This window comes from Sphaerodactylus townsendi, linkage group LG06 (assembly GCF_021028975.2).
Source record: "Sphaerodactylus townsendi isolate TG3544 linkage group LG06, MPM_Stown_v2.3, whole genome shotgun sequence".
Classification (NCBI taxonomy): Eukaryota; Metazoa; Chordata; class Lepidosauria; order Squamata; family Sphaerodactylidae; genus Sphaerodactylus; species Sphaerodactylus townsendi.
This window is the reverse complement of record NC_059430.1, coordinates 8,724,596-8,750,530: the sequence shown is the minus strand read 5'-3', so window position 1 is coordinate 8,750,530 and position 25,935 is coordinate 8,724,596. Positions and strand designations below refer to the sequence as shown.

Here is a 25,935-nt window from a genome sequence, read left to right as displayed (position 1 = left end):
GATCAAACCCGGTTCTCCAGATTAGAGACTCCTTGAAGTTGAGAAAAGCGGGATATAAATCCAAACTCAGAAAACTCACATACGTTCACATTTTCATCTGCTGCTGTATTTGCAAACTAACAGAAGGATAACCGAATCTGCCAAAGCCCCATGTAGGACATTAGCTTCCACCATTAGTCTGAGCTTTATTCGCAGTCTGCTCGTTTCAACTCACACCGGCCAAGGAAAGCTTTCATTTCTCCAGCCTTGCTACAATTTACTAACTTGCTTTGGATTCTGTTCTCGCCAAGCCAAACTTTTCAGAAGTTGTGCTCTCTCCCAATAGGTCACTGGGGATCGCCTTCGACACCAGTAGGGTGCCGTTAAGTCTTCTGAGTGCAGCACTGCTCATTTGGCATGCACAAACACAGCAAAAACAACTCAACACGATTTAGAACAGCCAGTCCCATTACATGCAAATGGGAGTGACAGCCAGCAGAGCCAAGCTTGTCTTTCTTGACGGCCTCACAGGCAGAATACAAAAAACGAATCTCTCCCGCATCATCGGAACAACTTGACTCCGGATCATCAAACGACAGAAACAAAAAGGAAGACTCAGCATGTGCAGGCGTTTATGCACTACGGCTCCTTCTGATCACAAGGTTGCAATTAGAATCATAGAGTTGGAAGAGACCCCCAGGGCCATCCAGTCCAACCCGCTGCCATGCAGAACACACAATTTATTTATTATTATTTATTATTTGAGGCTTTTATACCGCCCCATCCCCGAAGGGCTCTGGGTGGTGTACAACAGATAAAAGCAGCAATACAGAATTAAAACATTAAAAGCAGCGAACAATATTTAACAAAGGAATGAGAATGTAAGTGGGGTCCAACAGCTTAATTTTAAAATTCCCTCCCCACCCCCACCCCACCCCCCAGAGGGAGGCATGGCGGTCTCATTGATTGGCAAACGACCCAGATGTCAGGGTCGGACGAGGGCCAGGAGGGGGGGGGGGCACCACATCAGCGGCCAGTACCTCCAAAGGTCCGGCGGAACAGCTCCGTCTTACAGGCCCTGCGGAACTCACTGAGGAGTCCCCACTTGGGGGGCCCGGTTTCCGCGCTGGAGGGAGAGTTCCACCAGGCGGGGCCAGAGGCCATAAAGGCCCTGGCCCGTGTGGAAACTTTCAGCCAGCATCACCGAGGGGCCAGGCACCACCAATAAATTGGCCTCCCAGCCCGAGCGGAGGAGAGCCATGCAGGGATCATACGAGGGCGCGGTCTCCGAGGATCACCGATGGTCCCAGGCCGCGTAAGGCCTTAAAGGTTAATACCAACACCTTGAAAATGATCCGCAACTCTACTGGAAGCCAGTGCAGCTGGCGTAGTATAGGCTGGATATGGTCCCAATCAAAGCACTCCTGACAGATGGCCATCCAGCCTCTCCTTAAAAACCTCCAAAGAAGGAGACTCCACCACTCTCCGAGGCAGTGCATTCCACTGTTGAGCAATCCTGACTGATGTTTAGGTGGAATCTCTTTTCCTTCACCTTGAGCCCATTACTCCTGGTCCTCGTCTCAGGAGAAAACAAGCTGGCTCCCTCACCAACATGACATCCCTTCAAATATCTAAACAGGGCTATCATGTGTCCCCCCTTAACCTTCTCTTCACCAAACCAAACATCCCCAGCCCTCTAAGTCTCTCTTAATAGGGCGTGGATTCCAGACCTTTGACCATTTTGGTTGCCCTCCTCTGGACCCGTTCCAGCTTGTCAATATCCTTCTTGAACTGCAGCGCCCAGAGCTGTACACAATTTTCCTTCACCTTGAGCCCATTACTCCTGGTCCTCGTCTCAGGAGAAAACAAGCTGGCTCCCTCACCAACATGACATCCCTTCAAATATCTAAACAGGGCTATCATGTGTCCCCCCTTAACCTTCTCTTCACCAAACCAAACATCCCCAGCCCTCTAAGTCTCTCTTAATAGGGCGTGGATTCCAGACCTTTGACCATTTTGGTCGCCCTCCTCTGGACCCGCTCCAGCATGTCAATATCCTTCTTGAACTGCAGCGCCCAGAGCTGTACACAATATTCCAGGTGAGTTCTAACCAATGCAGAAGAGAGAGGTAGTTGTCTCTTTGTTTTTGATGGTGTTGTGATGATCTTATGGTATTGTCTCGTTATATTGCTAATGAATGAATGAAGTTTACATATATTTACAAAACCAAAAAGAAGCGTCCTTTATTTATTTATGACAGGATGTTTTTCCTGATGGACTCTCTTTTCCTTCACCTTGAACCCATGACTCCTGCTCCTAGTCTCTGAAGCAGCAGAAAACAAGCTTGCTCCCTCACCAACATGACATGACATCCCTTCAATATCCATGCAATATCCAAACAGGGCTATCATGTCGCCTCTTAACCTTCTCTTCACCAAACATATCCAGCTCCCTAAGCCTCTCTTCATAGTACATGGATTCCAGAGCTTTGACCATTTTGGTCGCCCTCCTCTGGACCCGCTCCAGCATGTCAATATCCTTCTTGAACTGCAGCGCCCAGAGCTGTACACAATTTTCCTTCACCTTGAGCCCATTACTCCTGGTCCTCGTCTCAGGAGAAAACAAGCTGGCTCCCTCACCAACATGACATCCCTTCCAATATCTAAACATGGCTATCATGTGTCCCCCCTTAACCTTCTGTTCACCAAACCAAACATCCCCAGCCCTCTAAGCCTCTCTTAATAGGGCGTGGATTCCAGACCTTTGACCATTTTGGTCGCCCTCCTCTGGACCCGCTCCAGCATGTCAATATCCTTCTTGAACTGCAGCGCCCAGAGCTGTACACAATATTCCAGGTGAACTATTACCTGGGATCTTCACCTCTAATTTAATTCTGAAGCGATTAAATTTGACAGACATCTGAAACTTGGCCCGCTTGGTGCATCAAAACCAGTTCCTCCAGATTAGATACATGAGCTCTTAACCTCCTACGCCACTGCTGCTCCCAAGGTCCCCCAGCAGGAATGTAGGAGGGTGGAAGCTACATCCCGGTTCACCAGAGAAGCCTCTGCCACTCAGGTGGAGGAGTGGGGGATCAAACCCGGTTCTCCAGATTAGAGACTCATGAAACATAGAGCTACCTATGCTGCATGAAACAGCAACTAAGATCACCTCTCTGCTGGAGGGAAGATTTAAGAATAGGGAACGTTCTAAAAGAGTTTGTTCGTGTGATAGGACTACGGTCGAAACACTTGACCATTCTTTGTTTCTATGCCCTAAATACAATAAGGCTCCTTCCGCACATGCAGAATAATGCACTTTGAAACTGCTTTCAGTGCTCTTTAAAGCTGTGCAGAATAGCAAAATCCACTTGCAAACAGTTGTGAATGTGGTTTGAAAACGCATTATTTTGCGTGTGCGGAAGGGGCCTAAGATACGCATGCAATACATGAATTCCATTTTCTTGCAATGTTCCCAGTGGCATGAGTGTTACCCAAGATACCCAAATCTCCTGAACAGCTCTGAGGTGCTCTTTTGTGAAACTGTTGCAAATTTTATACTGGAAATTAGTAATTTTAACTGTATTTCTTAACCTTGTTTTGTTTTAAAATTTTGTCCTGTTTTATATGCCAATAAAGGCTTGGGGTGTTGTTGTGTTGTTGTGTAACTAAGATCACCTCTAACACGTCTTCTGCGGCTCCCAAACATTTTGCAAAGGGAATCTGCAAAAATTTGCTTGACCTTCTCCCCTCCTCTGACCCCTGCCCAGAATTCATCTGGGACTATTGCAGCATCTCCCTTCGATCGCAGGGAGACAGGCAGAGCCTCAAAATTATTTGTGTAAAATGTCAGCGGGGAGTAGCAAGGGAGGCCTGAATACCATCTGGAGGGGGGGGTGGCGGCAAAGGAGCACAGAAATTACGAGGGACCAGAAGCCGTCCGGTCTGGCCTCCTAAGCGAAGAGAAGCCGTCCATCAGATCCAACTAACCAGTCCAGAATGCTACCAGAAGACAGATATTTTCGAAGTAAGCAACTCCATTCAAAAACACTGCAGCAGCTAAATAAACTCCCACTTTAAGAAGAAGAAGAGTTTGGATTGAAGGAAAATGTTGTAAATTACAACATTTTAACTCTTGGATGGATGTAATTAATAACTCTTTCTCACAATACTAAGGGGTAGAAAATGTTGACAGAGAGACATTTTTCTCTCTTTCTCACAATACTAGAACCAGGGGGCATTCATTGAAAATGCTGGGGGGAAGAATTAGGACTAATCCAAAGGAAACACTTCTTCACGCAACGTGTGATTGGTGTTTGGAATATGCTGCCGCAGGAGGTGGTGATGGCCACTCACCTGGATAGCTTTGGATAGATTTATGCAGGACAAGTCGATCTATGGCTACCAATCTTGATCCTCTTTGATCTGAGATTGCAAATGCCTTAGCAGACCAGGTGCTCGGGAGCAAAAGCCGCAGAAGGCCATTGCTTTCACCTCCTGCATGTGAGCTCCCAAAGGCACCTGGTGGGCCACTGCAAGTAGCAGAGAGCTGGACTAGATGGACTCTGGTCTGATCCAGCTGGCTTGTTCTTATGTTCATATTATGATGATGATGACGACGGCATGCATTTTGTTTCTTGTTCTTGATTTTGTACAGGCCAATATAGCTGTATTCAACTTGTCACAACTGGAATGCACATGACTTGGAGACCTGGATTTCGGCCATGAAGTCCACTGGATGACCTTGGGCCAGTCATGGTTTTTTCAGCTTCGCCCACCCTCTGCATGCACCGGAAAGATATAAATAAGACAAACTGCCTGCCACCCAACGCGCTGCATCTAGCAGCAAGTAGGGATTTCCAAGCTGTGCAAAAGCAGGCGTAGGAAGCTCTTAACGCCACTACAAGGCAACAGAAATAGCAGGTTCATCCCTCAAAGAAAACTGAGAGAGAGAAAGACGAATCTAAAAACTATTGACAACGATCCCACAAGAGAAACTACCGTGGCCTGCAGCAGATTTTCTCTCTTGCTAGTTATTTCTGTGCTTTCCTTTCAAAATAGCAGATTAAATCTTCCAGGAATACAGTAACAGTAAAAAAAAAAGGAAAGAAATTAAGTCATTAAACTAGTGTGTTATGACTAAGCTCTGCTTTTAACAGACATTTGGAAAAATGCACTCCAAACAAGTAAGATCAAGTTACTTGTCATCAAACCACCCCAGGAAAGAACGACAAACATGTCTGAAAGTTTTGTTTGGGGGGGGTTGTGTGTTTTTTGTTTTGTTTTGTTTTTGCTTGTTAAATATTTTAGTATGTTTAAAATTACCCAAACAACTGTAAAAAGCCTATAGATGTTTATAAGATATACGCTCCAGATTGTTATTGCAGTTATAACTTCATTTTTTTTTTCTCAGCTTGAGAACAACAGATCTATCTTATTTTGGCAAGAACCGTTGTGCGGTAGGAAGCACTTGAAAGGAAACCACAATAAAAGTGAGAACGGCATGGTGGTTGGAGTGATGGATTCCGATCTCGCGCACACAAATTCAGGTCCTCATTCTGAATGGAAGCTTGTCGGGTTTGCGTCACAGAGAGAAACGCACCTTACTGTAACACAACTCTGGAAAGATGCCAGCCATCGGCGTGGGCGAAATGTTAGGAGCAAAAACTACCAGACCACAACCACGCAGCCCAGAAAACCACAACAGCCAACTTACTTGGGTGACCTTGGGCTAATCACACACCCTAGGGCACAGGTGTCAAACTCGCGGCCCTCCAGATGTTATAGACTACAGTTCCCATCATCCTCTGCCAGCATGATGCTGGCAGGGGATGATGGGAACTGTAGTCTATAACATCTGGAGGGCCGTCAGTTTGACACCTATGAGCTAGTCAGCCGTGGTGGCGAACCTTTGGCACTCCAGATGTTATGGACTACAATTCCCATCAGCCCCTGCCAGCAGGGCCAATTGGCCATGCTGGCAGGGGCTGATGGGAATTGTAGTCCATAACATCTGGAGTGCCAAAGGTTCGCCACCACTGCCCTAGGGCCACTTCCTCACCTGCAGAATAATGCACTTTCAATCCACTTTCACAATTGTTTGCAACTGGATTTTGCTATTCCGCACAGTAAAATCCAGCTGCAAAGTGCACTGAAAGTGGATTATTTTGCATGTGCAGAAGGGGCCTCGGGTTTACCAACCTCTCAAGGTTGTTTTGAGGATAAAACAGGATAAGAAAAAGGAGGGAGAATGCTGTAAGCCAGCATTTCCCAAATCGTGGGTCATGAAAGCAAAATGCTGGGTCACCTAATGCCTGGGGCTGGGGCCAACCACCGGCCCCCGTCCTTGCTTGGAGGGCACCACCCACCCGGAGGCGGACCAGCTAGGATGATACAGCAGCTTTGGGGCTCCTTCCCTGGCCAGACGACCACCCAGAAAGGGTGCGGCAGACGCTGGTGCTGCGAGGGAGGTGGGGGCAGAAGCAGCACCCCGGGGAGCCTCCCTGACTCCGCTGCGTGCAGAAGAGGTCCGGCACGAAGAGGCACATGGCAAGGCGACATTCAAATTTGTTTTATTTTACTAACAAATAGGCCATTAAAAATGTAGTGGGTCACGGAGGAGAGGTATCAAAATAACCAAGCCATGGGGAAAAAAGTTTGGGAAACACTGCTGTCAAGCCACTTTGGGGTCCCCACTGAAGGGAAAGTAGGCGACAAATGAAGCGAACATACAAGTGACTTTGAAACTTGAAAGCCTCCATTTGACAGCACCTATCTAAAAGAAACACAGTGCTACTACACTGACCACAAGAATGCTCTTCCTCATGCCTGAAGAAGAAGAAGAAGAGGAGGAGAAGGAGAAGGAGGAGGAGGAGGAGGAGGAGGAGGAGGAGGAGGAGGAGAAGAAGAAGAAGAAGAAGAAAAAGGAGGAGGAGGAGGAGGAGGAGGAGGAGGAGGAGGAGAAGGAGGAGGAGAAGGAGAAGGAGAAGGAGAAGGAGAAGGAGAAGGAGAAGGAGAAGGAGAAGGAGAAGGAGGAGAAGGAGAAGGAGAAGGAGGAGGAGGAGGAGGAGGAGGAGGAATTGGGAAAGGCAAGGAATTTGTAAGCCGCTGTGAGGCTCCTTCCAGGTGAGAAAAGCAGGAAACAAATCCAACCGCTCATCTTCTTCTAAAGCCTGGACGTATTCCACAAGCCGCATTTGGTCATCAGAATGAACAGATACTTCCTTGCAACAGATAAAAAAGCGCAGCATCCCCACCCCCCCTTTCAAGTCTTGTCCCAGGCTTGTGGCAAGTAAACAAATGCCAATTCAGCAAGGTGCCTGCATTCAAATGTCAGATCGTGCCGGCTCTTGATTAAACTAGAAAGCTCTGAATCGAGCTCTGCATGCTAAGGAAGCACGAGGAGCTGCAGCAAAGGGTTACCTGCACCCAGTTCTGAACTAATCTCAGTTAGCTACAGCATCTGCATTCAGCTGCTGTGCTCGAGATTTGAACAGACACATCTTCACCCAGGCACACGTTTCAGTGTCTCCAGGTACATCCTGGCAATGTAGGGGAGGAAACTGCCACATATAAACTTAGACTAGCTGAAGAAGCTGCAAAAACATCTGACGTGGAAAGTATTTGATGGGGCATTTTAATTCAGAGATCGTGAATACAAATAATTTATATTTTAATGTAAAACTAAGTTATTGTTTTAATTTAAATGTTTTAACTGTATGTATCTCTGTATTGTTATAGCCAATGGCTCAAACAATAAATACTTGACTTGACTTGACTATATAAACTTCTCTATGGCAGCTTGAAAGAAAACAGTAAAGGAGCCATCAAAAGGAAACATCATGTTTAATGCATCTTGCTGAATCTGGTGGGTTTTACAGGCTGTGTGGCCGTGGTCTGGTAGATCTTGTTCCTAACGTTTTGCCTGCATCTGTGGCTGGCATCTTCAGAGGTGTATCACAGACGGAAGTCTGTGTGTGTAACAGTGTGTAACAGGCCTCCCTCTGTGATACACCTCTGAAGATGCCAGCCACAGATGCAGGCGAAACGTTAGGAACAAGATCTACCAGACCATGGCCACGCAGCCCGGAAAACCCACCAGAACCAGTTGAATCCGGCCGTGAAAGTCTTCGACAATACATCTTGCTGAAAGTCATTAGATCTGGCTCCAGATAACAAAGTTATGGGTTTGGAAGAAACTACTTCCAGATTTTCACAAACTCCGCACTTCTGATTACAACAACAACAACCTTTCTTTGGCATTTAAAAATAGGTTCTAGAGCATTGCCAGACATTTTTGAAATACAAATCAAGACACTTCTGATTACTAAGACATGGACCTACCTGGAGCGCCTCCACCCACACCGTGACGGCCAGATCCCGGTTTCTGTTGAGGCCTCCCGCTTGGAGGAGAAGGCTCCTTCATACGCTCTATGACATTGTCAGACAGCTGAGAAGAGATCGAAAGAGAAGAAGAGTCAATAATGGATAAAAACAGCTTTCCAAACCAGCTTTCCAAAGTTTCTAAAAGCCCCTCCAATTCATAGCACCTCTCATTGCCAGCGTGGGATCGTGGTTAAAAGCAGGTGGATTCTAATCTGGAGAACCAGGTTTGATTCCCCCCACTACTCCACCTGAGTAGGAGAGGCTTATCTGGTGAACCAGGTGTGTTTCCGCACTCCTACGTTCCTGCTGGGTGACCTTGAGCGAGTCACAGTTCTCTCCGACTTCTCTCAGCCACACCGACCTCACAAGCTGTTTGTCCTGAGGAGAGGAAGGGAAAGGAGCTTGCAGGCCACCTTACAGGAAAGAAAGGTGGGGGATAAATCCAAACTCTTCTTCTTCTAGCTCCAGCTGCACTTCCTTGACCTCTGAACACAGATTTTACAAGACTCTGAAATCGTTAAACCCATCTTAGCTAACTGGTGGGTAAACCTTGCAGTTTGCTCCTCGGCTGGTGCCCCTGGAAGTCCACTGCCCTGCCATCCAGCCAGTACAATCTTTCACACCCACCTCTTTCTACCTCTTGCCTTTTTGGACCAGTAGAAGCAGCAGCCCATGCTGTTCCTACCTCTGCACGTCAGAGCGGGGGGAGGGGGGGGAGGACAGGAGGAGGAGTTTGGATTTATACCCCGCCTTCCTTTCCTGTAAGGAGCCTCAAAGTGGCTTACAAAACTCCACTTTCCCTTCCTCTCCCCACAACAGACGCCTTGTGAGGTAGATGGGGCTGAGAGAATTCAGAGAGAACTGCGATTAACCAAAGGACACCCAGAAGTCTTCATGTGGAAGGGTGGGAAACAAACCCGGTTCACCAGACTGGTGTCGGCCACTTTTGCCTTACTATACCCATGGGATTTATAACAAAGTACCAATTGAGGCACTGAAAATACAGAACATATACTAATTTGAATGCTCATATTATGATGAGCTACGTTGGATGAGGTCCAACCAATGCAGAATAGAGAAGTACAATTACATCCCTCGATCTTGACACTATACTCCTATTGATTCAGCCCAGAATCGCATTGGCTTTTTTGGCTGCTGTATCACACGGCTGACTCACGTTCAGTTTGTGGTCTACTAAGACTCCCTGGACTTGTAGGCCTAGCTTTCTCTGGACAGCACTCACAAACTGGCATATATTATCTTGCAAAGGAGGAGGAAAACAGATCAATAGGAACCTATCAAGATCAAGCTTTACAAAAAATGACTGGAAAGTTTGGTCTTCCTCAATCTGTTTCAGGCAGTGGAAAGAGAATCTCAAGTTGTGCCTGCCCATTGTCACTATTCCACTTGACTCAACTAATGCTTTCATTCCCACTCTTTCTGCCTCTAGTTAAAAAGCAGCGGCATGCAGATTTCTTCTGTTCTGCTCCATTAGTATTCCACAGTTCCGACATGCCTTGGTTTCCACTCCAGTGAAAAAAGGAGAAAATCTCAAACAGCAGAAAGCAGATTTTGCACACGAAGGTTTTTATATATTTAAGGCGTCAAACACCTTCCCCGAAAGAAAAGTAACTGTGACTTTCCTACAGAAGCGTAACTAGAATTCACAACAGAAAAACAGTACATTTTTACAAAGCTTTCAAGGGTTGAAAATCATATTGTTTTAACGCATCTTATTCCTGATTTTTTTTCTGTTAAAAAAATGGGCTTCCAAATATCTCACAGGACGACAAAGGGGAGAAGACGATCACAGGCGGAATAATGCGCTTTCAATCCACTTTCAATGCACTTTGCAGCTGGATTTTACTGTGCGGAATAGCAAAATCCACTTGCAAACAATGGTGAAAGTGCATTATTCTGCATGTGCGGAAGGGGCCAAAGTGTTCTCGGGGAGGAGATTCTCTGCTGATCTGTATCTACGCAGAACAGAAAATTGCCTGTTGCTTCCTGAACTCCATCAGGAGGGTCCTACTGAAGGCAGCAAGAAGCCCTCAGCTGAAACTAGATCTTTTCACATGATGTTTTAAAAATCGCATACATTCTAGAAATAAGAACATAAGAACAAGCCAGCTGGATCAGTCCAGAGTCCATCTAGTCCAGCTCTCTGCTACTCGCAGTGGCCCACCAGGTGCCTTTGGGAGCTCACAGGCAGGATGTGAAAGCAATGGCCTTCTGCTGCTGCTGCTGCTCCCAAGCACCTGGTCTGCTAAGGCATTTGCAATCTCAGATCAAGGAGGATCAAGATTGGTAGCCATAAATCGACTTCTCCTCCATAAATCTGCCCAAGCCCCTTTTATCTCCTCAATATCCTTTTTGAGATGCGGCAACCAGAACTGGACACAGTACTAGATTTATACAACTCTGCCAGGACACCAGATTCTATCCTTATGAGTTCCATTCCAATAACTGTTTCTAGTAACACGGAGCTACAAAATCCAGAGAAAACCTGCAGGAAGAAGTTTTTACAAGCACTGCTGTTTTTAAAATATATATATTCTTGCTGGAATGTTACTGAAACTGATGAAATATTTCTGTACAAACCATGGTTATAGTCAAGCTGCAAATCCTTGTAAAAGACCAAGGAGGAGGAGGAGTTTGGGTTTATATCCCTCCTTTCTCTCCAAACTTATCCCTCGAAACTCAGAGTTTGCAAGAGAGAAAGGAGGGATATAAATCCCAATTCCTCCTCCTCCCCCTTCTTCCTGGTCTTTTACAAGGATTTGCAGCTTGGGTCATAACCACGATTTATACTATTTTGTGAGAGAGGTGTGGCTGAGAGCGCTCTGAACAGATATTGACTTGCCCAAGGTCACCCAGGAGGAATGTAGGAATGGGGAAACAAATCTAGTTCACCAAAAGAGTCCACAGCTCATGCGGAGGGGTGGGGAATCAAACCTAGTCCACCTGCTTTTAACCATCATGCCATGCCAGTATGCTGAAATGACGTTCCATAGTGCTGGAAAGATACTGTGTTATAATTACGTCATCCTGTAAATTTGAAATCCCCGCCGTGGAAGGAAAGCGAAGACCATGTCTTAATTTGTAACATAGGGAAGTCTTCCGGTCTCATGATGGTTTTCCACAAGGATATCTAGCAAGCCTTTATTGGCATAGACAACAGTACAACAATAATAAAAAACGGATTAAAAAGCATATACAATACAGGAAATAAATGTTAAGTGGAAGGAAAACTACTGGCGTTTAGTAATTTCCAGGAGAAAGTCTGCCACTATCATGCAGAGAGAAGGATCAGGGTTGTCCAGCAAGTAGTGTAATCTAATTAAATCGGGGAGATTGGGTAAATGTAAAGGAGTGAGATTCACATACTTGGATCTGATTTCCTTGAATCTGAGACACTGTAGTAATTGGTGGGCCAGAGATTCAACTGAGCCATCCTTACATGGGCACAAGCATATTGCAACAGCACACAGTACAGTACCAGCCAGCAAAAGCTACTGTTTCTCTGCTTCTGCATTGCAAGAAATGCAGGTACATCAAGTTGGGTTAATGTCACTGGGACATAAGTATACCTGTTTACAGGTGAAGAGAAAAACCAGAGGGAAAAAGTCAAGGAATGGGTGGCAGAATCAGAAAGCTGGGGCTGGAGGGAGTGCCAGGAAATCAAAGAGAGAGATGCAACAGACTCTTCCTCCAGCGCCAAGTCAATCTTTCTCCATTTCTCTTTGAAGTGCTGCTGTTAAGAGCTTTCCTCTAAGCTCCAGCAACCGTGACCTTGGGTGCCGTGACACCGAGAGACCTTGATAGGCTTATTTGAGAAATGGAAGGGAGGAGCCAGGAAGAGGGAGAAAAAGGAAAGTTTCGGGCAAGTCACCAAAGGGGCAAGAGGCACCGGACTCCAGAAGATGGACAGGAGATAGCATGACAGAATAATCTGGACCGGACTCTGCGGCTGAAATTCCACACACCTAACAGATTCGCAAGTCGTGTTTGCGAAGATGTGCCTTGCAACCTTCCAAGACTGTTTATGAATTGAAAAAGAAAACTGTAGACACCAAGAGGTCTGGACAGTCCAGGAAAGCAAGATAAGAAGAAGAAGAAGAAGAAGAAGAAGAAGAAGAAGAAGAAGAAGAAGAGGAGGAGGAGGAGGAGGAGGAGGAGGAGTTTGGGTTTATATCCCCCCTTTCTCTCCTGCAGGAGACTCAAAGGGGCTGACAATCTCCTTGCCCTTCCCCCCTCACAACAAACACCCTGTGAGGTGGGTGGGGCTGAGAGAGCTCCGAGAAGCTGTGACTAGCCCAAGGTCACCCAGCTGGCATGTGTGGGAGTGTACAGGCTAATCTGAATTCCCCAGATAAGCCTCCACAGCTCAGGCGGCAGAGTGGGGAATCAAACCCGGTTCCTCCAGATTAGATACACAAGCTCTTAACCTCCTATGCCACAAAAGACTAGAATTTCTTACTGTGTAATCCAAAATGTGTGTGTGGCGGGGTGTGTGTGTGAAGACGTACTGTAAGTAACGGGAGCCCACAACACTGATGCCCGTGTCCACCTCATCACGCAAAGTGGCACGGACACCAGCACTGGGCCGCTTACCTCAGCGACGGGCAGCTTCACAGCTTGTATACTTCATAATCAGAAAGAAAGCCCAGCACTATTGATATCTTATCATGTTACTACAGTGGTATGGGGCTCTTAGGAGAGGCATCTGTAGACAAAGACCTTTAGGGAATTCATCTGGAGGTAAGCCAGACCCTGACTGGTTCTAAGCCTATGGAAGCCCGTTTCCCTCAGTTTTCAGGGGATTCGTATTTTAGTTTTCTAATGCTAAGTGCTGGCCATGCCCTTTGCATGGAGAACAGTTGGATCTCAAGGACGGCACAAGGACGGCGATGAGGTGGATACCTCCTGATTCCAAACGACAGCGAGGACGCCCCCAAAACACCTAGAATCATAGAATCATAGAGTTGGAAGAGACCCCAAGGGCCATCAAGTCCAACCCCCTGCAATGCAGGAACACACAATCAAAGCACCCCCGACATATGCTGATCCAGCCTTTGTTTAAAAACCTCCAAAGAAGGAGACTCCACCACTCTCCGAGGCAGTGAATTCCACTGTCGAACAGCCCTGACGGTCAGGAAGTTCTTCCTAATGTTTAGGTGGAATCTCTTTTCCTTCACCTTGAACCCATTACTCCTGGTCCTAGTCTCTGAGGCAGCAGAAAACAAGCTTGCTCCCGCTTCGACACGACATCCTTCAAAGATTTCAACATGGTTATCATGTCACCCATTAACCTACGCTTCTCCAGACTAAACATCCTCAGCTCCCTAAGCCTCTCTTCGTAGGGCATGGACTCCTGACCCAATCCAATCCAATCCCCTTTATTAGGCATAAACCAGAAGTACCATACATTCCAAGTACAAAAACAGGATCATTGTTATATATCATGTAGAACATGGATTAAAAATGAAGCAACTGCTTCAGAAATTTCTACATTAGGGCTGTTCAATAGCTTAGACATTTTTAGTTAGTCTGAGAGAAACGTAAATTCTAGAGGTAGTAAAGCTCCCAGATCGGTTCTAATATCATTATACCTCAAACAGTAAAGCAGGATATGAGGGATTGAGTCCGTAGCGTTGGGACAGTACCGACAACAACGCTCACTTTGTGGGATGTTAAGGAAACGACCTTGAAGATAGACAGAGGGGAATCAGTTGCACTTTGCTCTGGTCATGACCCATCTGCGCTTATAATTAACAAGCTGTTCTAAATATACAGCAGGGCTAGATTTGGGGGGGGGGGGTGATCCCGAAGTATAGAGACTCCAGACCCTTTACCATTTTGGTTGCCCTCCTCTGGACCCGCTGCAGCCGGTCAATATCCCTCTTGAACTGCGGTGCCCAGGACTGTACACAATATTCCAGGTGAGGTCTAACCTGGAATATTTCACCTGGAGGGGAACTTTCAAGCAAGACCTGAAGGCACTGAATATTGCATGGGAAGAGGCGGAAACGCTCGCCCAAGATTGGAACTGCTGGAGAGCACTTGTTGCCGGATATGCTACTTAGCATGGGAGGATCTAACTAACTAACTCTAACTAATACTAAGCGCGACATGGAAATTTCTAAACACCAGGTGAGCTGGGACCTGGAATTCATCAAGGCCTGAGCTAAGCACTGGGAGAAAAGACCTCTTATCCAAAGGCTGAAATGGCTTCTTAGCTGTGCTGCAGAACACGTGGATACAAGTCTTATGACCAAGGAACGTGTAACCCCCATGCTCAGAATGGGTTGACCCAGAAAGGGGTGGAAACTCAAAGCAGCAAGAGGCTGCAGCAGACCTCATGTAGTTTGGAGGAGACAAGGCTACCAGACTCGGAGACAAGGCTATCAGACTCGGACCTTGATTTCTATAAGCCCTTAACACCTTGTTAAGGTAACTGCAATGTTGTTGGGAACTACTGGGAAGGCAGTTGTTTGTTTTTGCTATGTTGTAAATGTTGGAGTTTATTGTTTCAGAATTTCTTTTTGTGGTTGTAATGGGTGAGAGTTCTCCTGGAAACCTTCATCGCGTTGAATCCTGCTCATCAAGCCCTTGGAGTCTTCAGGAGCCAACCCACTTGCAAAGAAGAATTGGACTTGGCAGTATCAGTAGACTGTAAATATAAGGACTTGAAACAGGACCTTGAAGTGTGATGTTAAATGTTGATGTTATATGTTATATGTTAAGAGAGTAGACCATTTTGGGTTTTTTTAATTTGTTGTTGCAAACTCATTCCAAGTTCTGCCCTACAGAACCCACAAGTAGAGGTTACAAACGCAGTAGAAAGGAACGGAGGCAGGGGGCTGCAGAGAAGCAATCATCAAGAAGCAATTACCGGTAGGTGGACTGTCGGGTTTGGAGCATGGTACATGGACAGCATGACAAAGAGATCTGTAGCTTTTGCGGCTTCAGGGGGAGAATGTAACTCCTGGGACTGAGGTTTATTTTAATCGGGGCTGTGGAAACGTTCACCGACCAATCAAAATGTCCAGAGAATTAGCACCAGGCTTTCAGAATGCAATCTATGCATAACGTTTCCCAGTTTTTGGTCGTATTGTAGGTTGGTCGGTGCAACTCACCAGCCACCACTTGAAAAGTTGTTATATCACGCAGATGTCATGCTCTTGGAAAAAGTAGCAAAATTTCTTTTACAAGTGACAGAACTTTCTAAGTAATGTACACTGCTATATACAGTCTTCCTGACTGCGCTTTGAATGTACTCTTGATTTGTATTTCAAAAATGTCTGGCAATGCTCTAGAACCTATTTTTAAATGCCAAATAAAGGTGGTTGTTGTTGTCACTCAAAAGTTGTTATTAAAGGCATAAGAGTAGCATTGTCGAAGGCTTTCAGGGCCATACTCAATTGGTTGTTGTGGGCTTTCCTGGCTGTGTGGCCACGGTCTGGTAGATGTACAGGACCACGGCCACCCAGCCCAGAATCTACCAGACTATGGCCACACAGCCCGGAAAGCCCACGACAACCAAAACAGGCTGGGCTTCTGGTCAGTTTTCGTCTTGTTTATGTATAGTCCACTTTTCTCAACGAGACTCAAGACAAAGGAAGTGACGTCTAATAAGCAACGTAAACAGACTAAGATTGCAGAATTCTGAAATGATGCTAAAAGTATAAGATGTGGAATTCCACTAGTAGAGGACAATGAGGAAGGAGCTAGATAAGATTTATGGAGGAGAAGTCAATCTATATGGCTACCACAATACTAGAACCAGGGGGCATTCTCACAATACTAGAACCAGGGGGCATTCATTGAAAATGCTGGGGGGAAGAATTAGGACAAATAAAAGGAAACACTTCTTCACGCAACATGTGATTGGTGTTTGGAATATGCTGCCACAGGAGGTGGTGATAGCCACTAATGTGGATAGCTTTAAAAGGGGCTTGGACAGATTTATGGAGGAGAAGTCGATCTATGGCTACCCATCTTGATCCTCCTTGATCTCAGATTGCAAATGCCTTAGCAGACCAGGTGCTCAGGAGCAGGAGCAGCAGAAGGCCATTGCTTTCTCATCCTGCATGTGAGCTCCCAATGGCACCTGGTGGGCCACTGCGAGTAGCAGAGTGCTGGACTAGATGGACTCTGGTCTGATCCAGCAGGCTAGTTCTTATGTTCTTACCAATCTTGATCCTCTTTGATCTGAGATTGCAAATGCCTTAGCAGACCAGGTGCTCGGGAGCAGCAGCAGCAGCAGCAGAAGGCCATTGCTTTCACCTCCTGCCTGTGAGCTCCCAAAGGCACCTGGTGGGCCACTGCGAGTAGCAGAGTGCTGGACTAGATGGACTCTGGTCCGATCCAGCTGGCTTGTTCTTATGTTCTTTCTTAAGTTCTTAAGACGTACAGCAAACAGATAACACACTCTAAACACAGTGGTCTCACCCACAGTCTCATTCTTTGTGTAGAGCACCTTCCTGAACCGTTCCATTGTGATACAGAACATTGCCTTCATATCAATCAATCAATCACAACCTTTATTGGCATAAAAAGAAAAAAAACTTCTATACAATCAGGGCACAGTTTGAGGATAAACAATAGTAACTTAGCAACCGTATCAGAGATGAGCTCACTGTCATTATCTAACAAGTAGACAATTTTCTGATTATCAGAGAAACCAGGTCTGTTCGCCTATAATGGATTCCGTAAATTGAATCTTACGGCCATATAAAAAGGGCAACAGGACAACATCTGGTGAACGGTTTCCGTGCACTTCATGGCACATGCATTTACCCTTTTGGCAAGGGGGATGTTTTTGACAGGAGCAAAGAAAAGGGCCATGCGACGCTCAGGAAAATTTAACTGGAATGGATCCGTGGCTGCCCAGAATGTTTTGAAAGGAATCCCAAGAAGTAAACAAGATCGGGCAGCTTCACTGATAAGGTCCTGAAATTCTTGAGCTAGTCTTCTTTGTTTTAGGGCTCAGAAGGTTTATTGGGGAGGTAGCATAGCTAAGGACTAAGGAAAGACAGTGTGGTATAGTGGTTGAGAGCAGGTGGATTCTAATCTGGAGAACCGGGTTTGATTCCCCACTCCTCCACCTGAGTGGCAGAGGCTTATCTGGTGAATCAGATGTGTTTCCACACTCCTACATTCCTGCTGGGTGATCTTGGGCCAGTCACAGTTCTCTCAGAACTCTCTCAGCCCCACCTGCCCCACAAGGTGTCTGTTGTGGGGAGAGGAAGGGAAAGGAGCTTGTAGGCCACCTTGAGTCTCCTTACAGGAGGGAAAGGTAGAGTATAAATCCAAACTCCTCCTCCTCCTCCTCCTCCTCCTCTTCTTCTTCGAGAAGTCCAAAATAGATGTCTTTTGTTCAATTAGAGCCAGAAGAATGAAACTCAGCAAAGGCCTGGTAAGGAAAGCTGGTAATATGTTTCAAGAAGTCCAAGTCAATACACTACACCCCTTCCCCCTAACCTCCGTAAAGATCTGGCCTACAGGATCACCAGAAGTCAGCTGTGACTTGACAACAAAAAAGACAAACCACCTCTGAAGTTCTCCTGCCTTGAAAATCACCATAAGTCAGCAGTGACTTGACAGCAGAAAAGGGACCCCCAATGCCTACTCCCAATTGGCTATGCTGGCAGGGGCTGATGGGAATTGTAGTTCATAACATCTGGAGTGCCAAAGGTTCGCCACCACTGGCAAGATGACATCGTCCATTGCAGCAAAATTGCTCCATTGACTGCCTATCAGCTCATATTTCGCCTTTGAAAAACTTCAGGGATCGTTTTCATTCAAACAAGGAGAGGGCTTATTGTCTCTGAGCAGGAACTGCTATATATGTCTTTAAATATGCCGGAAAAAGTTTTTCTTCTGTTTTGGTCCAGTACTGGCGACGCAGTCTGTTTACAATGCTGTTGTTTATGTGTGTAATTTAGAGGGTTATTGGTTTTCCCTGGGTTTTACATTATGTTGCCAGCTGCTCGGCGTGATCCACGAAGGCCCGTTTTGCAAGTTGGGTAATAATGTTAAGCGATGGGGCTCCATGGGAATTCCTGGGGAAGAAGAACGCAGGGAGAGAGTAGGCTATTCCATGCATGTTCGCTTGTGGCAGCTGGAGCCAATGAGAGGACGCCACTGTTGCTGGCCACTATGCAACCTGAAATACAATATACACCTACTTCGGAGGAAGTTTTCCCAAGGGAATAAAACCATCAAACGCACTTCTCATACTTGGTTCATCTTACTCTCCTGCCCCCAGGAGCATTCAATCTTCCCCGGCCAGGATTTCTAGACTGCAGTAATGAGCGTTTGGAATAATTTGCCTTAGAAAATCAGCAAGGGGCTCTTCCTACCAGTTATTAGCAAGGGAAATACTTTAATGGAGAGCATGTTCCACCCCTGCTTTAATGGGGCACACGCATGCCAGGCTGCAAAAATTATTTATTATTTACTTTGTTAGATTTCCACACCGCCCCTCTCCTAACTGGCTTGGGGCAGCTTCCAATAAATCATGCGCACAATAATTTCGTACAAATAAACAATAACATTGAACGCTAAAAACCCTGTGGCGTTTACAATTTTGTAGATGCTGATAAAAATATCCAGTTTTCCGCTAAAATATCCCAATTTCACTAAGTTAACTAAAAAAATCAGAGAAGTGAGGGGGAGGGAAAGAGAGAGACCAGAAATTTGACAGTTGCTGCCTCAACCACACGCCTGGTGGAACAGATCCATCTTACAGGCCCTGCAGAGAACTATGAGATGCGAACGCTTCTTAAAATAGGTGATGGAGGGTGCTGCCAGGTCGGGGCCAGGCAGGGGTGGGATCCAAAAATTTTAGTAACAGGTTCCCATGGTGGTGGGATTCAAACTGTGGCGTAGCGCCAGTAAGGGTGGTAGGAACTTGCGATAGAGCGTGGCCGGGCATTCGGGGGGTGGGGCATTCCTGGGCCGAGGGCTGTGGAAGAAGGGGCGCGGCCCGGCTGTGCCCGATCCTTAGGCTGGAGGCGGAATGCGCGGCGCTAGGCTGCCACGCCTGCGCCCGGTGTACCTCCTGCTAGACTGCTTCGAGTTCTGCGCGCTATTGCTGAGAGGAGGGGCGTAACTAAGGCAAAAATCACACGGCAAAATCACCAATTAGTAACCCCCTCTCGGCACACACAAATCATTAGTAACCTACTATCGGGAACCTTTGAGAACCTGCTGGATCCCACTTCTGGGGCCAGGGCCAAAAACCCTGGCCCTAGTCAAGATAAGAAGATTTCCCACAAGCCAGGGACCACAAGTACCCCTCGCCAATGAGAGGAATTCTCAGCCAAGCTCCGTGCCAGGGAGGAGCCCTTCAGGGGCCAAAGCAGCAGAGACAGTCCCAAAAATAAGTTATCCTCAGACTGTTCAGGGTTTTGTATGTCAGTACAAGAACCTTGAACCTGACCCTATGGAGATCCCACCGAACCGATTGATTAAGACACAGGTTGAATGGATAGGTGCCTGCCATGAGTTTCCAGCAAGGACTCTCACTGCTGCGTTCTGGACTAGGTGGGATTTCCGGAGCAGGTCCAAGGGAGCCCTGCCTAAAGAGAGTTGCCGTAATCCAGCCCGGAAGTGACCGCTGCACGGATCACTGCGGCTAAGTCGGTTTGGGACAGGTAGGGTGCCAACTGCTTCACCTGGCAAAGATGGCCAAACGAGTGGCGTAATCCACCAGAGCCTCCATCGACAGCTTCCTCCCACACTTATGTAACCAGTACTGTAGAGTGGTTAGAGTGCTAAACTAGGCTCTCAGAGGCACAAGTTCGAATCCCCGCTCATGCCTAAGAAATTTTCTGGGGAACCACGGACGAGTCACAACCTTTCAACCCCCTTTTCAAGCACTTAATTCTCAACCCCCGTTTTTCTCTTTAATCGACACCACATGAAAATTAAGAGGGGCAGTCAAGGGGGACTGAGATTCAAATCCCTTTTGGGCCATGAAGCCCAATGGATGACCCCGAGCCAATCACCCGCTCTCAGACTCGCTTAGCTCCCAGTGTTTTGTGAGGATAAAGAAGAACGAGGCAAACCACCCAGCTGAACTAGAAGAAGAAGAAGAAGAGTTTGGATTTATATCCCCCCTTTCTCTCCTGTAGGAGACTCAAAGGAGCATGACAATCTCCTTTGCCCCTTCCCCCCCTCACAAACAAGTAACACACCTGGGAGGTAGGTGGGGCTGAGAGAGCTCCAGAAGATCTGTGACTAGCCCCAAGGTCACCCAGCTGGCGTGTGTGGGGAGTGCCCAGAGCTTCAATCTTGTTGAATTCCCCAGATAAGCCTCCACAGCTCGGAGGTGGTGGCAGAGCTGGGAATCAAACGGGGTTCCTCCAGATTAGATACACGAGCTCTTAACCTCCTACGCCACTGATGCTACTCGGAAAAAGGGCAGGAGACAAATGAAATTAATAAAAGCCCTGTTTGCGCTCTGGGGTGCAGAGTGGTATGCTATAGTCCAAACTCTGCTCACAGCCAGAGTTGGATTCCAAGTTTCAGCAAGTGGGCAAGTCAAGATTCATTCAGCTGTCTAACTTTCCAAGGTTGGTAAAATGAGTATCCACCTTGCTGGGGGTAAAGTGTAGGCGACTGTCCCCGTAAATATAGTCTGTCTAGTAAATGTCATGATGGGACCTCACCAGTAGTTGCCTGGTGCTTTTACCTTTTAACAGTAGTCCCCCCCCCCGCTTCCTCCACCACCCTCTTAAAATCCAACAGAGTTCTTTCTCAGCAATGTTGCACGCTGGTTAGAGTGCTGGATTAGGACCTGAGAAATGCAAATCTTGCTTCTGCCAGGGAATCTTACTGGGTGACCTCACTCGGCCTAAACTACCTCACAGGGGTGTTGTGACAATAAAATAGAGGAGGAAGGCGGAAGCCACTTTGGGGAGACAGGCAGGATAGGAATGAATAAATAAATGACACAAATAGAGGAGTAGAGAATAATAATATTAAATACATAGCAAAGACCAGGGTCCCTAACCCCATCAGGGAGCTCTGCTCTAGCTCCTCCTCCCAGAAGTAGGCTCCACCCCTTCAATACAATGCGTCATACCAGGCCCTGCCCCTCCAACAGTATGGGGCTGCCCACAAACAGTAGAGCCTCCCCAGGCACAAGCCCCGGCTCAGCCGGTTGGTGGGAGGAGAGCTACAGAGACAACCTTTCTTTCTCCTGCCCAAAGGGAGCTCCTTTAGCACTTTTAATAATAGTCCCCCTTTAACATCCATTACAGTCCTTCTTCAGTCATGTAGTACAGTGGTTAGAGTGCAAGGACTACGACCTGGGAAACCCAGGTTTACATCCCAACTTTTCCAGGGAAACGTGCTGGGTGATCTCGGGCCAGCCTCTTACACGCATACTCAGCCTAGCCTACTTCACAGGGATGTTGCTAGGATAAAGCAGCGGGAGCTTTGGGGCGAAAACCAGAGGGGAATGGTAATATTACATGAATAACACAGTCCCCAGAACCCACCAGGGAGGCGCTCTCTGGCTCCTCCTCCCACAACTAGGCTCCACCCCTTAAGCACCATGTGCCCTATCAGACCCCACCCCTCCACCAGTAGGGGGCGGAGCCTCTCTCCACAGATACCTAGTAGGCTCCACCCCTTGTCTTAAACTCCACATGTCATACCAGGCCCCGCCCCTCCACCAGTATAGGGCGGAGCCTCTCTCAACAGAACCTAGTAGGCTCCACCCCCATGTGCAAAGCCCCGCCCCGCAGCTCCCTCAGTGGGGGGGAGGGGAACACGAGGCCATCCTCTCTCCTGAGGGAAGGAGTGATGGGGGGGCCGCGGAGGGGGGCCTCACCCGCACTCCCTTCACCACCGTCACGTTGTCATTCTCGTCCGCCTCGAAGGTGACTCTCCGCTGAGCGCTGCCGCCGCCTCCCATGGCCCGAGCGAGGTCGGTCACCCTCAGCACCCGACTAGGCCGCAAAGCAGCACGGGGCTCAAGGAGACTCGCGCTCCGCCCTCAAAACGCCCGCCGCGCGCGCCATTGGCCAGCCGGCACGCTCATCACGCCCTTCGATCCGGCAGCTTCTTTCCTATTGGTCGGCTGCCCGGCCCGGCAAGTGACAGGAGTGTGGAAACTTTTCCCCCACAAACACACGGGCGGCAGGAGGCAGAAACTTCGTGGGAAGGGGCGGAACTACGATTCCCAGAATGCATCTAGGCAGGAGGCTGAGGGCGGGTTGGCGCAAGGACGGCTGGGTAGTGTGGTCCGAAGCGGGTCACGGCGGCGCAGAGGCGCCATCAGCAGATCGGCGGGCGGGGGCGCCTGGGACGTCGCGCTGCATTGTGGGCTTTGTAGTTCATCCGTGCTGAAGGAAGCTCAACAGAGTGATTTTGGTTATTTGAGCGTGCTGAGGGGTCAGTAATGAGCTTGTAGTTGCGCCTTTACTCGGAAGTAGTTTGCACTGAAATCAATGGAACTTGCTTCTGCTGACACACCCGCGCTGAAATGTATAGGTGTGAAAACTGGACAATGGAGAAAACTGACTGGAAGAAAGTGGATCTCTTTGAAATGGGGTTTTGGAGGAGAGTTTTATGGACAACGCAGACCACCCAAAAGACAAATCAGTGGGATCTGGATCAAACCAAGACGGACGTCTCCCTAGAAGCTAAAATGACTAATTTGAGGCTGTCGTACTTTGGTCACATTTATGAAAAGATAAGCCACTGGAAACGACAATAAAGCTAGGAAAAGTTCAAGGCAGCAGGAAAACAAGAAGAACCCACATAAGGTGGATTGGCTTGAAAGGAAGACACAGTCGTCGGTTTGAAAACCTGAGCAAGGATGTTAACAATGGGATGTTAACTCATAGGGTTGCCTTGAGCCGGAGGCAATTTGACAGCGCCTAACACACGCACATGCAGGTTGACCTAGGACAGTGGTGGCGAACCTTTGGCACTCCAGATGTTATGGACTACAATTCCCATCAGCCCCTGCCAATTGGCCATGCTGGCAGGGGCTGATGGGAATTGTAGTCCATAACATCTGGAGTGCCAAAGGTTCGCCACCATGGACCTAGGAATATGGTCCATTGAATCCAATGGGATATAGCTCAGTAGAGATGCATAAAATAGAGCTGTTTGTCCCCAGTCCCCTGCACATTTATCAGAGTGGAGAAGAAGAGTTTGGATTTAGACCCTGCTTTTCTCAACTGTAAGGAGTCTCAAAGTGGCTTACAAATGCCTTCCCCTCCCCACAATAGACACCTTTATGGGGTAGGTGGGACCGAAAGAGTTCTGAGAGAACTGAGACTGGCCCAAGGTCATCCAGCAGGTGATTTATGTTCTTATACGATTTAAGGATCCATAGGTTCTGACATATTTTTATGCACTGCATGCAAATTTAACCTCCACGTGGGACTGGAGCTCTCCTGGAATTACAACTGATCTCCAGATTACATATTTCATTCCCATTGTCAGGTCCCTGCGCACCATGGCAGAAGCCTCAGATAGTGAGTCTGGAGTAGAGGAGGCTGTAGCTGGGCCATCAGGGAGCTGCAGCATGGCAGAAACCTCAGATATGGAGCAGAGGAGGCCATCAGAGGCCCAACCAACTCAGGCAGACTTAGAGCCTGACCCTTCAGTAGTGAGTTCAGGGCCAGGGGCTCAGGTAACACTGGAGAAGAAGAAGAAGAAGAAGAAGAGTTTGGATTTATATCCCCCCTTTCTCTCCTGCAGGAGACTCAAAGGGGCTGACAATCTCCTTGCCCTTCCCCCCTCACAACAAACACCCTGTGAGGTAGGTGGGGCTGAGAGAGCTCCGAGAAGCTGTGACTAGCCCAAGGTCACCCAGCTGGCGTGTGTGGGAGTGCACAGGCTAATCTGAATTCCCCAGATAAGCCTCCACAGCTCAGGCGGCAGAGCTGGGAATCAAACGGGGTTCCTCCAGATTAGATGCACGAGCTCTTAACCTCCTACGCCACTGGGATGGAAACTGCTACCCTAAAGCTACTGCCAGGACCCAGCACTGTCCTTCCCCAGTACCCAGTTGTTCAATCAGGGGACAGTCCGTCAGCTGCTGCACCCCCAGGGTCACCTGAACTCCGGCAACAAGGACGAAGGCAGCTGTGGAGCCACCTACAGGAGCGCAGGTGCAGCAGCAGGTCGGCAGCTTTAGAGCAAGCAAAGAAAAAGAGAGTCCTTGCAGGAACCAGGTTAAGGGAGCACAGCTAGGGGAGGCTGGCAATTAGTGCGAAGGCCATTCTGTATATAAGGCTGTAGGAAAGGGGTGCACTGCGGCAGCAATGGTGTTTTGGGATCCAAAGAATCCAAACTTCACATACACGCTACAGGGGTCAGTGCTATCAGTCACAGACCAGGAAAGGGATTTGGGCATCTTGGTTGATAGTTTCATGGGAATGTCAACTCAGTGCATGGCAGCTGTGAAAAAGGCAAACTCTATGCTGGGGATCATTAGGAAAGGGATTGAGAATAAAACTGCAAAGATTGTCATGCCCTTATATAAAGCAGTGGTGCGACTGCACTTGGAGTACTGTGTCCAATTCTGGTCGCCACATCTCAAAAAGGATATTGAAGAGATAGAAAAAGTGCAGAGAAGGGCAACGAGGATGATTGAGGGACTCTGGGGAGCACCTTCCTTATGAGGAGAGGCTGGCGGGCGTTTGGGACTCTTTTTTAGCTTGGAGAGAGAAGGCGTCCTGAGGGGGGATATGATTGACAGTCTAGTAAAATTAAAAAAAAGGTGCACAGGGAGTAAAAAAAATGTTGACACAGAGAAATTTTTCTCTCTTTCTCACAATACTAGAACCAGGGGGCATTCATTGAAAATGCTGGGGGGGGAGAATTAGGACAAATCAAAGGAAACACTTCTTCACACAACGTGTGATTGGTGTTTGGAATATGCTACCACAGGAGGTGGGGATGGCCACTAACCTGGATAGCTTTAAAAAGGGCTTGGACAGATTTATGGAGGAGAAGTCGATCTTTGGCTCCCAATCTTGATCCTCTTTGATCTGAGATTGCAAATGCCTTAGCAGACCAGGTGCTCGGGAGCAGCAGCAGAAGGCCATTGCTTTCACCTCCTGCATGTGAGCTCCCAAAGGCACCTGGTGGGCCACTGCGAGTAGCAGAGAGCTGGACTAGATGGACTCTGTTCTGATCCAGCAGGCTCTTTCTTATGTTCTTAAGGCCATTGCTTTCACATCCTGCATGTGAGCTCCCAAAGGCACCTGGTGGGCCACCGCGAGTAGCAGAGTGCTGGACTAGATGGACTCTGGTCTGATCCAGCTGGCTTGTTCTTATGTTCTTATGAGATTATTGATCCTTTGCTTGTATGGCTCCTTGCCTTGGACTAAACAAACAGTTAAGTACCGGACTGCTGTTTTCTGCTTAGCAGGGGCCTGGGCCACGACACCCATGTAGGAAATGGCAGCTTTGGACGATGGGCTACGTGGCATCATATCCCTCCTACCGTGTTTCCCCAAATATAAGACAGTGTCTTATATTAATTTTTGCTCCCAAAGATGCGCTATGTCTTATTTTCAGGGGATGTCTTATT

The 25,935-nt window shown here is 47.7% G+C and overlaps 1 protein-coding gene across 1 annotated transcript in view; it reads right to left on the bottom strand.

Moving 5' to 3' along the window:
* The window catches only part of CHCHD3 (coiled-coil-helix-coiled-coil-helix domain containing 3), a 332,230-nt gene extending 309,685 nt beyond the window's left edge, over positions 1–22,545 (bottom strand). Inside the window, exons 1-2 of the mRNA XM_048501477.1 lie at positions 22,213–22,545; positions 8,322–8,427 (exon numbers count right to left, since the gene is read on the bottom strand). Of these exons, the coding sequence (XP_048357434.1) occupies positions 8,322–8,427; positions 22,213–22,296 (190 nt within the window). The 5' untranslated portion in view covers positions 22,297–22,545. The remainder of the gene's footprint in view (positions 1–8,321; positions 8,428–22,212) is intronic.
* Between the last annotated feature and the right edge of the window lie 3,390 nt (positions 22,546–25,935).